We start from the raw sequence: 16,101 nt of genomic DNA, 5'->3' as shown, positions 1-16,101 counted from the left end.
GACCCTGACTGATGTGACTTCACAACTCATATGAACTCCACCCTCTGACCTTGACTGATGTGACCTCAGAAAGGCAATGAACTCCACCCTGTGACCCTGACTGATGTGACCTCACACAAGTCATGATGGTCAGCACTGAGGCTTATTTCTTTGTTACTGCTATTCCAAAATATTTATACAACACCAGCTTTGTCCATTTAAATTACACTTTTATTTCTAATTTTCTGGAGAATATCCATTCTTTAGGAAACTTAAAAGAGATTTAAAAGCCCCAGAAAGATATAGGAAAAGTGATTGCCATTGAACCAGTGACAAAGCATATTCATTTCCAGTTAAGATGCACAACCCTGGAATATCCTAACTGTAAGCTGAGTCAGACAGGCATCTCCTCCCCACAGGTTTACAGACAGCAAACTAGTTAGCCAGTGAAACCAGAGCAGGACCAATAAAAGAGGGCTGAGCGGATGCCCCATTATTAAAATATGTACCTATTTGTTCATGCAGTACATAGAAATTATACACACACAGAGAGAAAGAGATGGACAGATAAACAGACAGAGATCTTGTGGAGTAGAATCTGGTACTTCTACTAAATGTTTCATAACAACATTTCAAAAATATGATTACTATTTCAGTAGTAAATGAAAGAAGTTCACACAAATTATATTACCATAAGCAATGTGCTATGTCCATCATTGTGGATTAAGTCAGTGGTTGATAGATAAGTTACTAAAGTAGACATGTGTTTCTATTATCTACATGTTTACAGTAGTAAACATAGTTTACTATGTTTTCTATCATGTTTACTATCATGTTTTCTATAAACATGATAGTTTATAGAAACTAAATACATTACTACCTCTTAATAAGATAAGTGACTGAAGGCAAGACATTACCTTACTCCACCACCAGTTTCCACAGCAATGAGAATAGTAGAATGTAACACAAGATACATGGCAAGCACCAAACAAATTAAAATGTATAACTATTGGCTACAGTTCTTAAAATTAGGAATATTTAAGAGATATCTAAGACAAAGTCTATAAATATGCATGTCATAGAGAAAATACATTCCATCTTAAAGTCAATTTCTGTAAACTCATGTCTTTTCAATAGTTTCTATCTCAGACATAAGCTCTACTGGACATTTTATCCTAAAAGACTAGGAGGAACACATCCAAAGACCCACCCAGAGTCTGGCATTCCTATGCTGAGCAATACATCAAGCCCCAGCACAAGGGGCTGCAGTCAGACCCCATTGTTCAAACATCACTCATCATTTCAGGAACTTTTCTGTTACTAGACAGCATGACAATGGGAAACCACTTAGCCTCCTACTTGCACCCCAGAATCAAGAACCATCTCACAGCTCTCTGTAACAATCAAGGGAATGAGACAGGATATGCCAAAGCATCTGGATCAACCACAGCTGAACTGCTCTTTGACTGGGCCCACATTTCACAAAAACCAGAATACTGTCTCAATGCTCAGGCCGTTCCTCCTATTTCCACCCCTCTCAAAGCCACGGATATTTTAGCAGCCAAGAAGAAGCTGAGTACGCACAGCTGTTCCCTAAACTTCCACTCATAATCTCCACGCTCCAGTGCTATGGAAACGCCAAGGACCAGCAACTGTATCTAAGAAAACAAGAAATCATTAACATGACATCGCATGTGAATCTCAGAGGAGGAAGTCTTTCTGGAAATGGAGAACACAGGTGTCTCAAAGGCCTAACTTCTCACTTTTGGTGCTTATTAAGCCTGGTGGAATAAATTTCTCCTCAGAGAGACTGCAAGATCTGTAAGATGGATTGGGAAAGCCACTGTACACTGAACAGGCAGTGACTATGGTGGTAGGTACTGTCCCGTTCACAAATGGTTGCAGTGTTTGCCAGGCTAGAAGGGTGAATACACTGGCCCAGCAATAGATGTGAGCTCCTGTGTTAGCCAGTGGAGAAACAATGATGAATAAAACAAATGGTCTCAAGAAATGTTTATTCAACTAGGAAGGACAGACAATGAACTCAATAGACAGTAAAATGCTACCTATGGAGCAGAGAGAATTCATTTAGGTATGTAACATGTTTAATACAATATATGAGCTACTTCATGAATTCACAAAAGGCCTGCAGAGGAACTGAGCTGTTCTAAAAAGTAAATTGGTGTTAAATATGATTCAAAAGTTTCTATTATTTCTATTATTATTATTATCTATTATTTCTATTATTCTATTATTATTTCTATTATTTAATTTCCTTTGAAATTACAGGAAATTGAAATGATCCACCTGCATTTCTGAATTTCTTTTGTAGAATTAATGATAGATATCTGTAAGAGTAACACTTACACTTCTGTCTAGGGAGGCAAGATTCTTTCTGTGTTTGAGCTAGGGAGTTAGAATGTAGTTCAGGTAGGCCCCAAATTTGAAATTCTCTTGTCTCAGTTTCCTGAGTGCTGGATAATAGACATGCAAAAGTATGTCCAGCAATTAAGTTTTTTCTTATAAACAATTACAGTTCTGTTGGTGGAACGACTACAAATGAGCATTTGCCAACCAAGCAAAATGAAAGACATCTGCTTACAACTTGTATCAAAAATAGCAGTTTGTGTATATATGCTTGTAAGTAAGCATGTCCAACTCCATTTAGGTGTTGCTTGTACATACATGATTTCAAGGCTGACCACTTGGTACTGGATAATCAATTAGGGGGCCCATCCTTAGAAAAGACTAATTATTCCCTCCACACATATACCAATAAGAATCAAAGAAACGGAGGCTGTGCATTTGAGAGGGGCTGTTGGTGGATGTGAAGGGCATGGGAAGGTTGGAGAGTGAAGACATGGAGGCACTGTGGGAAGGAAATGAAGAAAATGATAGTTACACTTTAATTTTTTGCAAAAATATATTTAAAAAGTATATAGTTAGTATTAGCATTCTGTCTAAGCTCCACATCACAGTTACCTGGCAACAGCCGGGTATGCCTGACTCGCTATAAAGGGGCTGCTTGTCCCTCCACTCTCTTGCTCTCGCCCTTCCCTTTCTGTTCTCTCCCCATTCCCTTATCCCTCTCTCTCCATGTGCTCATGGCCAGCCTCTACTTTCGTCCCCTCTTCTGTCCCCTTCTCCTCCCCTCTCTCTCTGCTTCTATTACCCTCTTAACTCCCCTCCCCATGCCCTGAAAAAATTCTATTCTATACTACACCGTCATGTGGCCGGTCCCTCGGTGGGGGGGGGGGATGTCTCAGCATGGGCCCACAGAGGCACTCCTTTTCCCCATACCTGACTACACAGCCATACGACATATCCCCCATCTCTTTATCTTTTTATAAACATATCAGTCAGTTCATGGGCTATCACTATATTTGGGGGTTGGGGTCTAGATAAAGAGGACTTTCAAATCCTTTCCCTAGATTTAAAAAAAAAATTTTTTTTTGGTGTGGGTTTTGTGTGTACCACAAAGCACACACAGAGGTCAAAGAAGAACTTGTAGGAGTGGGCTCTGTAGACTGAACTGAGGTGGGGCGAGGCTCCTAACCAATTCACCAGCCTTTTCTACTTATCTTCAAAGGTCAAAGCTCTGCTCCTAAGCAAATCTCTAAATTTTCATCAACTATAAAGCATATTCCAATCTCCTAATATTTAGACTTTTCTTCCTTGGCACTCTTTGACTCCCTCCCATATTGATGGATTTCAGTGACTAGGTTATTTAAGAAAAAGTCTATCTTGCCTCAATGCCCTCTAAAGCAGTACACTTCACTGAATTAAAAACCAGTAGGATAATACTGGAATGGCTCATATTATTAATGCAGGCCAAAAGTCCAGTACAGTTGAGTGCACAGTGCAGCCTTTTTGGCTAACAGGCAAACACAGCCCCACAGGTCCTCACTCATGACCAACAGACACTGAAAGCACTAGAGCAAGAACACACTGCCGATAAGAGCTCGGGAGAAGAGCAGCCAAAAACCTACATCCGGATTTTCCTTAGTGAACGAGCGTGTACCTCTGGAGAACTCCACAGGCAGAAAGCCACTCTGCATTTGCCCTAGAAGAGGCTACACCCACATTTATATGCATCTCGGCTGGGGTTTTCAGCCTGTGCCCATTTCTTCACTAAGACATCAGCTGCACTGCTGTTTCCTATTGTCAGCTGAGGCATTTCTTTGCTTTCTATCTGGTAACTTATGTAAACTGTGTCAGTCTCTGTTCTGATGATGCAGCACACTAGCCCATCAATCAATAAAACCCCATACTCAGGAATGGGGCACTATCTCAGTGATAGAACCTTGTAGAGCATCCATGAGGCCGTAGGTTTAATCCTGAGTACTATCACAAAAAAAGCTCATAAAACTTACCAAGCACATTTTGAAAAACTAATTTTTTGTTTTTATATCAAATTCCAACAAGCCTGACAGTTTACATCCCCCATATGCCTCTCAATAACCCAACTTACATCTCAGCATTGCAGAACCAGGGAAAAGAAGGTACAGTGGGGAAACTGCTCCAACTCTCCAGGCATGGATCAGACATGCTATGTGTCTGTATGTAGGGCTGATCTGTGCAGGTTCACACACGTGTGCCCATATGTCAAGGGGCACACGTGCTTTCGTGTTCAGTCTTCCTCATCCTCCTTATTCCTGGAGAAGAGGCCTTGGAATCCAAAGTTCACTGGGTTTAGCTGAACTTCTGGCTGCCCAGCAAGTCCAGGGATCCTCTGCCTGTGTGCCCAGCTATAACAGGTCTGATGCCTGCCTCACAGGGCTTTCTGAGAGGATGCTAGGGATTCACTCTGTCTCTGTGCTGATAGACACCGAATGGGCTGCAACTCTCATCAGCCCAGATCTTTTGTGGTTTTGTTTGTTTGTTTTGGTAGAAGCTACATAATATATTAGAGACATGCAAAGGAGATAAAGTAAGATAATTTAGATGTGTTTTCAAAAATATTTTACTCAAGAACTAGTGACTAGCTTATGAGAAATTTCTCTTTAAACAAACAAACAACCCAGTTTCTGGGTCTGGGCTGTTATTTGTGGCATTCATAACTGAAGCCAAAATAGGACATTTCTGGAGGAATCTGGGCAACTGCTTACCCAGCATACTGCAGAGGATGCCACACGCCATGGCAGTTTATAAAACACCATCACTGTCTCCGTGTAGGCCCCTCCACAGTGCCCTCATTGTATGCCAAGAAGGCAGTGATGGGAATCACACAATGCAATCCATACATTACTCCCCAGAGCTATGCATTCTACACTCGCTCAAAACTACACTGTGCAAATATAAAAGGCCAAGAACAACGGTATGCAGAGCCAACAGAACTCATTTACTATTGTGGGGCAGAGGAAGTCCACTGTCCAAAGGAGAGAAGAGCCTCAGCCTGAGGACGTGACTGTCAGAATTCTGTTCTTGCCAGTGAGTCACCTGTCCTGTATCTGTTTCTAAAGTTCATTCAACTTCTAGCAAAAGGAAATGAGAGCCAATGACCTTTTTTATATGCTCGAAACATAATTTTACAAGTAAATAAGTCATTTATGTTTCCCTGATCATTGATAAAAATTCAAAAAATTGAAAAGGTAATTTCAAGTACTCAAAAAATTCCTCCCAGTTGAGGACACCTACAGAAATTCCTATTTGGAGGGAGAAAAAAAAAAAAAACCATACATCTGACTGAACACACACAGACATTTTCCTTTGTCCTCATTCTTAAAGTGATACAAATTAATATCTACTTACACTGTATCAATACTGTGTTATAAACGCTAAGTGATCTAGCAGTAAGTTCAAGTATACAGGAGGATATACATACAAAAAATACTAGGCTATTTATCAGAAAAGAATTTATGTTGTGTGGTTCTGGGTATTTGTGGAGGTTCTGGGAACCAAGCCCCTTTAGATACCCAGGAACAACCAGGTTTACAAGAAAAAATAAACAAAAAATATATGTATTTTAAGCAGAATAGCATTTCTATCCTTTCATCTCCTAAGACAAAAAAAAAAAATTCCATTCTAGCCAATTAAATAAGCACAAAAAATAATGTAATTATCTAGAAACATGTAAAAAAAAAATGAAAGAACATCAACACTTATAAAATCATCTTTAAGAAAACTATCGGGCTGGCGAGATGGTTCAGCAGGTAAGAGCACTGACTGCTCTTCCAAAGGTCCTGAGTTCGGATCCCAGCAACCACATGGTGGCTCATAACCACCTGTAATGAGATCAGACGCCTTCTTCTGGTGTGTCTGAAGACAGCTGCAGTAAATTATGCTGGAGTAAGCAGGGCTGGCAGAGGTCCTGAGTTCAATTCCCAGCAGCCATACACATGATGGCTCATGGCCATCTGTACAGCTACAGTGTACTCATACATATAAAATAAAATAAACCTTAAAAAAAAAGAAAACTATCAACAGTGTTAAAATAGAAGTTATAAGTCTGCTAGAACTAATTAAAAGCCTTAAAAGATTTTTTAAAAGTCTAACTTTAATATATGTTACATTTAAGGTAAGGACCCACAAGTTTATTTTAATCCTGTGATAAAACAAGTTATAGAAAGTTTGTTATATAAACTAAGATTTAGAAATGAAAACACACACTTAGCTCTGATCTCTAGGCAAGCTATTATATCTAGTTTAGTGGTGAGGTATGAGAGATGCACACACACACAATCTCCCCCCCCCCACACACACACTATAGCTCTTCATTTTTTAAAGAGAAAAATAGCCCAAAGAAATGGCTACCAATTATGTCTCAGACCCAAGACAAATGGCCAGTTGCTCTCAGAATCCCTCAGTCCCATGTGTTAGTTACAAGGTATGGCTGGCAATGCCCAAATATACCCTGAACTCTTCAGCCCAGAGGCTGGGCTGCCTCCCTGTAAAATCCAGCTGTTCTGGTTACTCAGCCCTTCTGTCTCTACCCTTCCTCTCCTGACCCCAGGCCAGGTTCAGGGTTAAGCTCACTCTGGACTGCCCCAGATATCTCTGCCTCTGGCCACACTCTCCTTCTTATCTACAACAAACCTCGTCCATACCTAGGAACAGTTCTATCCTCCTTTTATATTTCTCTTTGTCATTCCCTACCAACAGGCGGGCACAGGCAAAGCTACTGAGTGGTAACTGCCAGGGACTCAGCGCAGTACCCAGGAGAAAGGATCTCTAGAAGAAAGGGTCAAAGATGACCACTCACACTATGAGTTACTTTCAAATGGTAAGTTCATTGCTTTCAAAATGCTATGATTTGCCAGAAAAACAATCCTGGTATTTTAAAACCAAAAGTGGAAAGAATATTAGAGACTTGACAACTACTCAAAATTCAAAACCATCCTTTCAAGAGGAGACATTATTAAAGAAAAGACTTTGGAATAAGGCATTACTGATTCACCTTTTCAAGCCCAACAAAGTCAGAAATATACCACTTCAAGAAAAGCAAAGAACTTTCACAGTTCTCTGCGGACTGCCAACTCCTGAGGGCTCTCTTCTGTAGAATGTTCTTACCCCTGGGCCTGGACAACCTTCTGCAGAAATATAATGAACTGTTTCACTCACTAAGGGCTGGAAGAATTTCTACAAGTCAGTGCAGTGAGGGTCAGAGGAAGATGATATGAGGAGCACAAATGCTATCAAGATATCTTAGGAAAAAAGGATAAGAACTGTACCAAGTAGCGGGACATGGCGGTATACAACTTTAATCCCATCACTCTAGAAGCAAAAGAAGAAGGATCTCTTGCAGTCAAGGCTAGCCTTGCCCAGAGCAAGTTCCAAGACATCCAGAGATACACAGAAAAGCCCTGTTTCTGGACAAGAAAGTAAATGGAAATAATTACTTTTTAGGAGAACTGACTTAGGCAAAGTCTTACATTAATGCTCTGCAGGGAGAAAGTAAAGTTTCAGGTAAAGAAGCTATAAAAGTATTAAAGAAAATCCAACAAGAATTTAGCAGCTATTCAACAACAAAGACTCCCTCACATGCCATTGTGTGATAATTGAACACACATAAGGCATGTGAGCTGCGTATGAATCAGATGCTACAGACAAGAAGATGCTACAGAGAAGAATCGTGTAGCTGAGGAACACAAAGAGAGATTTTCTGACCAGAAACTTTACAGGAGAGCAGACAACTCAGGGTGTCTGCTGGGTGAGATCATTTTGTACGGACAGGGGAGGGAAGACAGCCTGGGGTCACACCTAACAGTCCCTAGTGGCCAGCTATCTGTGTCTTAAAGAAGAGTCTGGCCAGCTGCCACAACTGTGGGTTCTTTGAATTCTCCAAGTGAAATCAAAAGTTTCTACCACTTCCATGACATGACACCCTTTGCCACTGGGCAGTGGTGGCACACGCCTTTAATCCCAGCACTTAGGAGGCAGAAGCAGGCGGATTTCTGAGTTCGAGGCCAGCCTGGTCTACAGAGTGAGTCCCAAGACAGCCAGGGCTATAACTATAACCCTGTCTCAAAAATCAAAACAAACAAGCAAAAACAAACAAAACAACAACAACAACAACAACAACAACATAGACCTTCAACACAATTACAACCTTAAACCTTTTTTATAAACTAAGGAATAAATGGAGAGCTGGTCAGAGACTAGTCACTGCAATTTTAAATTTGCACAAAAATTATTCCCAGTTCCAAATACACTTGCACATGTACTCATGAACCCATCCATGTGGGATTTTTAAAGTATCACAACTTCTAGATCCACTAAAAGTATATAGATAACTTAAGGGTCACAACTGTAGCTTGAAAGCAAGCCTGGGTGGCAAAAGTAGACACAAAGACATATCACACCCAAAGGCAAGGATAGCAAATTGAATTTCTGGACATCAGAATTAGTCCAGAGAAGTACTGCAGACCTTGCTATGCTCTGTCCTCTGCTGACAATCTGTTCTCTTATTCTGTGCCTTATTCATTAATCAGGACGAATGGTTGTGACATTCCTGTGTGGGCTAAAACAATGCCTTCAATTCACATACAAAATTAACACGTGGGACAATGCACACATGCCAGAGGAAAATGTGAGCTTTTACTCAGGGTGCACACATACTCACACTTCTCAGGTCTCCCCACTTCCATACTTACTCCAACTTCAAAACTACACACACATTTACAAGTTCTAGAAAATCCAGCTCCATCCTAGAAATACAGGAAGCAAATATTTTCATTCTTACTGAATCTGAGAATAGAAGAAAAGGCAGGAAGTCACTTGCCCAAGACAAACAAAGAGTCAACAGAAAAGTAAACATAAACCTCCTGCTATCCCCAGGACTTCAAATAAACCTTACTGTATTGTTCCTTACAGGAAAGACCCTGCTGTTTTAGCACACTAAGTAAGTAAATGGCTTCTGCAGCAGCAGCATAAAGGCCCCTACAGCCAAGTGTCTGGAGCCAGCATGCAAAATCCAGAAGACCCTAAAATTCTGCACAACTTAAGCTCTGGTACCAAATTAGGTTGTCATATATCACTTAAATAATGGAATGCAATGAAAGTTCATATGGCTTTCATTTAAAAATATAATACTCCTCATTGACTATGGCGGTGTACACCTTTAATCTGATTAATACTGATTCAGGAGGCAGAGGCAGGCAGATCTCTGTAAGCTGGACTACATGGAGAGTTTTAGGCCATTCAGGGCTAGGTATATTTTGAAATTCTTTCTCAAAACTAATACTGAAAATAACAATCCTCAAAAGTAAGATGCAAAATGCATATGTGCATTCAATTTATCAAATGATAATTTAGAATAAAACACAAATATCAATTTTCATGCACAATAATGAAAATGTACTTAAACAATATGAAACAAATACATAAAGATATAGTAGGCTTTGGGTAAAAAAAAAAAAGTGTTAAGTCACAATGAATTCTCACTTCCCAAGGCAGAGAGCACACAAGTGAGAGCACACTGTCAGACTACTGCCATGGGGTCCTCTGAGCTTACATGATCGGGGTCTAATGCACTGTATCCAATCTTTGCTAGGCATTTCCACCATGGAGTCTGGCAAATATGTCCGACATTCTTTTTTTTTATTTAAGTTTTATTGTATTATGATGAGAAAAGATACATGATTTCAATTTATCTGAATTTGTTAACATTTAAAAACATATTTTAAGTAAATAGAATTAAATCACATTCTTGTTTCCCTTTTGTACCCCAATTCTTCCCAGAGACTCCAACTTCAATACCTACAATACCTTTTTTTGTCATATTCTTTAAAATTTGAAAAATATTAAAACAATAAAAATGAGTATTATAAAAGTTGTTTGATATAAAACAATAATCAATTTAACAGTCTTATGTAGATGTTTGTCTACAGCAAAACTGAAAATACATACATTTTTCTCAATATAAATTTTAAATAACTCCAAATATATTAACGACTAGTATTTTCTTAAATGAACATAAATATATAAAGTTTGTTTGTTTGTTTGTATTTAGTAGAGCTTAAAATCTGCTCAGGGCACTGGCCGGCCCAGACTATGTGTGACATTGTTTAATGTGTTAATCTTAACCTGCCTCTCAGGTCTCAAAAGAACACCAACTTCAAAGGTGGCAAAAGTGTTTGAAACCAGTTTATTTGGCAGCTGTCTTTATCCTGGGGCTCCAGAGCAAAATAAACAGGTTTCAGGGGGTCCCTGAGAGAAAAAGAATTTTGAAACAGGACCCTCCCCAAAAAAAGAAAACCCAAAAACAAAAGAGTAAGCGAAGTCACATGTACTCTACTGTCCCAGATACTGGGGACGGCTGAAGGGGGAGCAACGTTCTCAGCCCAGGAGTTTGAGGCCACCCTTGGTAACTTAGTTAAGCCCATATCAAATATGTTCTTTTCAATATCCTTTCTTCCCTTATATGCATATAGGTATACAGAAATGAACATATTACAGATATTTACAAAGTAGTAAAACTAATAAATAATATGTATATGAGTGCATTACACATATCCTGAATATTAATTCTATCTCTGTCGATTGATCTAAGTAGTAGAGATGATATGACAAAACAATGTTACAGAATTATGTTTCCTAACATTAAAGACATTCAATATTATATATCATCACTTACATCAGATAGTCAAAGATGGACCCTTCACTGACAAAAACACTGATAGGTCATGCAAACAGCAATTTGCCAAACAAACCCCATAAAACTGTCACCTATGTGGACTCAGTGTGTACACTGACAGTACAGTGACGTGTTGACACTCTAGCCCTCAGTGCGTACACTGACAGTACAGTGACGTGTTGACACCCTAGCCCTCAGTGCGTACACTGACAGTATAGTGACGTGTTGACACCCTAGCCCTCAGTGTGTACACTGACAGTACAGTGACGTGTTGACACCCTAGCCCTCAGTGTGTACAGTAACAGTACAGTGACGTGTTGACACCCTAGCACTCATCTACTGCAACCACAGCTAACAGTTTCCAAATCTTAACTGGCATCTTGGCCTTTTAAGACTATTCTTGGCCCCTTTTTTCTAGGGGTCAGTTTTAATCTTATGCTGGCAATTGAGGTCTTCCAAATCCTCTCTATTCTATAAAGACCCTGTGGGTAGACATTCTATGTAGACTTCATACAGTGGCTAATTTTCTTTTATTTGTTTTTGTTTTTCAAGACAGAGTTTCTCTGGAGAGCCCTGGCTATGCTGAAACTCACTCTATAGAGGAGAACTGCTTCTGCCCCCCAAAGTGCTGGGATTAAAGTACCACCTCTCCTGGCTGGTGCCAGTTATCTAATGGCTTCTTCTACCACTGTGGGTGAGAAATGATTAGGTCCTCCCTACTGGCATGTCGGATAAAACCTAAGAAAAACTGAAAATCAGACACAGCACATATAGAAATGGAGAGCCACAACAGGCATGGCACATACAGAAATGGAAAACAATGAGAAATACATTTACTGAGAGTTCTCCCAAGCCACACACAAAAAAAAAGAAAACAGAAAAACCTTATGTGCCTTACACTGTATGCACCTTTCTTAACTGCTCAAAAATTCATTGATAGCTAGTTTTCCACACACACTTCCTCAACTAGTACTCAGACACTAATTTCCGGCGTAGAGCTGCAGAAGCACAGATAGGCAGCATCGGCACATCACCCAGGAATTTAGGCCAGCACTAGACAGGAAGGATGAGAGCGCTCAACCACGGCTCACCAACTCTGCACTCCACTCCTTACGAGTAAACATAGCAAGTCTGAGAAGACATAGATCCACATTAATGTTACCAAGCAACCACAGTGAGAAGAAAATTTCGATGAAAGAAACATTAATGATAATGGGAGACACCACACATAACTTCTGCGCTACTCCACTTGCTAGGAGGAGGGGACCTGCTTCTGTTTTGCTTTATGCCTGCAAAGAGTAAGACATTCAGTCCATACAGATGCTATACTGCTGATGTATGATCTACTGTCTTCAAAAGTTTCTTATTCCCGGGGGGTGGGGGGTGGGGGGTGGCACACGCCTTTAATCCCAGCACTTGGGAGGCAGAGGCAGGCAGATTTCTGAGTTCGAGGCCAGCCTGGGCTACAGAGTGAGTTCCAGGACAGCCAGGGCTACACAGAGAAACTCTGTCTCAAAAAAAAAAAAAGTTTCTCATTAAAATAGCATGTTAAACAATTCCATATTACAGAAAAAGAGAATATAAATTCATACTCTCACAAAATTATGAGACTCTTCTGTTTCCCCAACAAGTTTAATTCTTAGTGAAGGACTAAGTTGCGAATGTTAGCCCTGGGTATTATCAAGGTCTGCTGTGGAAACACAATTGACTCTCTACTAGCAACAGAATCAATTGGAGAAAACTAACTACACTTTTACTTTGCAGTATTCTAAAGTTAGATCAGTGATCTAATAAACACACACTAACGCAAGCACAATAGGAAAAAACTTCAAATCAGTGTATCTATAAATTATAGACAATTCCCAAAGAAGAACAATGAAAGTGGGGAGCAAGTAAACAAATAGATACCCCAAATTCAGAAGGCTGAAACAGTCACAGGTATCTGGGCTATGAGAAAAGCTCTGTAAATTCACTAGTTAAAAGATAAATTTAAAAGCAAATTACTTCAATTTTAAAAGAAATGGCAGAAGGTAAAGCAGGCAATTCCTAACCAAAATGCTACTATAGTAATATTAGTATCTAATAAAATAGATTTAAGGTATAATACAATATATAATTCTGAAGTTAATAATCTAGCCTAAGATTTTAGAAGATATAAATTTATAGGAATATTAAGGCAAATTATGAAATGAATAGTCTTTTTAACACACTTAGAAATCAATAGTCAATGCAGTTAAACAGTACAGACATGAAACAGACATAACTAATTGGATCAAGGACAAATCCAAACTCTGTATAAAGACCAGAATGCCATGCTTACGAAACTCTATGACACCTATGCTGACTAGATATCTTGGAGTGAGTCTTAAACACAACAGAATCTCTACTTTACACCACATTCTGAGCACAATGCAACAAAAAACTTGGATTCTAGAAAAAGGAAAATTCTCCACAACACGCCCATGTGTATACTTACTCACACATTGAATGAAAATTCTAAATCAAAGGCATAAAAAATTCCAAAGTCAAAATAAACTGTAGTGCTATGGAACATACTAGAAAGTGAAATTAGAGCCAGAACCTATAGAGGTGGTATCAGAGCGTATCTTTCAGAACAGACACAACCATACGAGACTGAATGGCCATGGCAGAGCATCGCCCCTGATTAACCCAGAGTTAGGAGGTGCTGTCTGACATGGAAACAATGGTGTTCTTTCTACATGGCAGTTAACATTGTAAAAGCACAATTACAACAACTTGGCCTATAGGAACTTGGGGAAAGGAGCACAGACTCATTGTGCCACCAAGATAGCAGATTGCTTTTTTTCTACCATGAGGAGGACAGAGGACTCTCTTCTCTGTCCTTGCCTCACCTCAAGGTCACAGCTGTATTCCGTGCCATCTAGGAGGGTCACTTTGGCCAGGACAGTCTTGGTCTTCTTGGTGGCTTTCTGAAAGGCCATCTCTGCCTTCAGCTCACTTGTCTGTACTTCCTTCGTCTCTCTTTTGGCTGCACCTCCTTCCAGTTTCTCTTCCTGTGTGTCTTGTATTGTTTCCTCCTCCTTGTCCTTCCTCACTTCTTCAGCAGACTGCCAAAACAAAAATTGAGTCCACATTAAAGTTAACCAACTTGTAGAAGACAAAATTACTAAGAACAAAAGTGATCAAAGCCTACTTGTGTGCAGACTGGTAACCTCCCCAGGCTAGGAACACAGGAGCAAGTGCTCCAGCCTCACCCTCAGTCCCAGGAATAGTCTTTAATGAGAAACAGCATTTTCAGTCTAACGGCTTTAAACTTAAGGCTTTTAAGATTTTTACCCTTTCTTGTATCATTTTTATTACCCATTACTTTGCCAGGTTAGTGATGTAAGCATTAAATGAATAACAGAAACCATATCCCAGCAGCTCTACTTTAATAACTGAAATAACAGTTTCTAAAACCCTAAGCTACAAGAAAACCTAGACTTCCACAGGCAAACCACATATGCAAATCACACAGAGAGAGAGAGAGAGAGAGAGAGAGAGAGAGAGACAGAGAGACAGAGAGAGACAGAGACAGAGACAGAGACAGAGACAGAGAGTGTCCACTAGTTACTTGAATAAGGCAGAGGTAAATGAAAGGGCACCCACGTAACAGCAGAGGTGGGAGGGTAGAAACAGGGACGGTTAAGGCAGGGTCATGTGTGTTTCCTTGCTGTGGCGGTGGCTCTTTGGTTTGATTTTGTTGTTTGGAAACAGTTTTTAAGACTCACAGGGAAGACTGAAGTTTAAGAATCCAAGTTTTGTATTCCAGACACACTAGGCTGAGGTAGTATGTCGATACAGAAGGGGGAAATGATCCCAAACCAGCCAGCCCTTTTCCCCGTGTGCTGTGTCCTCACCCCGGCCCCAGCCCGTTATGGATGCCCTCATTCTGGTCTTCTCCAACCTACCTGGGTCTCAGCGCTGCTTTTCAAGGCTGGTTTTTCTTCCCTGACCTCCACCTTAACCTCCAGGTTCCTCTGAGCCATTTCTTCTGCATCACCCTTAGCCCGACTCTCTTTTTCAGGAAGGGATTCCTCTTTGTCTAAGATCCGGTCTTCCACATCAGCTTGAGTAGGCTCTTTCTTATCTCCTCCATCTTTGGCTACTACTAAATTGTAAGACTTCTGCTTCTTAAGCCACGGGGGTATGAAGCGAGAGATGCCCCTGTTCTCAGACGGGTCCTTTCCCCGTTTCCGCTGGTGGGGACTGCTTTGGCGTTCAACTGTAGGACCCGGCTGGGAACCTCTTTCTTCCTCTGGCTCAGATACTGGATTCTGCTCATTTTCTACTACTTCTTTAGCTTTCTCCTTGGGGGCATCTGCTCCAGCCTGGTCAGAGCCCTTCTTCACTTCAGATGCAGAGCCAACTTCAGTAGTCATGATTACAGCTTACACTGAAACAAAAAAAGGACCACAAAATAATACTTTAGACTTTCCCACTTTCAATCTAGTGGTGAGGGGATGGAAAGGGAAAGGCAGGGTGGGAAGAGGAACAGCAGAGAAACCAGAACAAGCACTGCTAAGGCGGAAGGCCCAGGTCAACACAAGAAGACTCGCTCTATCGGAACTCTAGGAATGCAGCCGCATCACAATGGTGTACACTCTGCAAAGCCGGAGCACAAAGTCACCCAGACTCAAGAAAGAGTCATTACTGTTATTTGACCCCAACTAGTTATACAACTACACAGCACGTCTAATGTTTGTGGTTCTCTTTTATTTCTGTCCTTTATTCTTTATTAAGGAGACACTGTCAGTCATATTAGTAAGTATTAAGAAAAGCACTTTTAAATGTTAGGTGCTTAACAGCAATAAAAACCTAGTGAAACAAAACTGTACTATTATTTTGCATTCTAGTGTTATATCCTGAATCACCTGCACTATTTGAAAAGTTAAGCTTCTGAAAATATTAAAGCCAAAATCAGACCTCCAAGCCTCTACCCTACCCAGTCTCAAACATTGTGTGTGTGTGTCTGTGTGTGTGTGTGTGTGTGTGTGTGTGTGTGTGTGTGTGTGTGTAAGAAAAGT

At 40.3% G+C, this 16,101-nt stretch overlaps 1 protein-coding gene across 20 annotated transcripts in view; it reads right to left on the bottom strand.

The window, feature by feature from the left end:
• Positions 1-16,101, bottom strand: part of Epb41l2 (erythrocyte membrane protein band 4.1 like 2) — a 177,774-nt gene that overhangs the window by 67,996 nt on the left and 93,677 nt on the right. For 19 of the 20 annotated variants that reach the window (XM_031380632.1, XM_031380636.1, XM_031380639.1 and 16 more), the window contains 2 exons: positions 14,986-15,470; positions 13,927-14,142 (listed from right to left, as the gene is read on the bottom strand). In XM_031380632.1, coding sequence (XP_031236492.1) covers positions 13,927-14,142; positions 14,986-15,456 — 687 coding nt within the window. In that variant the 5' untranslated portion in view covers positions 15,457-15,470. Of the gene's footprint in view, positions 1-13,926; positions 14,143-14,985; positions 15,631-16,101 lie in introns of those variants that run through there. The other variant, XM_031380623.1, reaches the window with a different exon arrangement.

The sequence above is a fragment of the Mastomys coucha genome, unplaced genomic scaffold (assembly GCF_008632895.1).
Source record: "Mastomys coucha isolate ucsf_1 unplaced genomic scaffold, UCSF_Mcou_1 pScaffold2, whole genome shotgun sequence".
In the NCBI taxonomy this organism is placed as follows: Eukaryota; Metazoa; Chordata; class Mammalia; order Rodentia; family Muridae; genus Mastomys; species Mastomys coucha.
The sequence above is the reverse complement of the archived record's forward strand: the minus strand, read 5'-3'. Positions and strand labels throughout refer to the sequence as shown.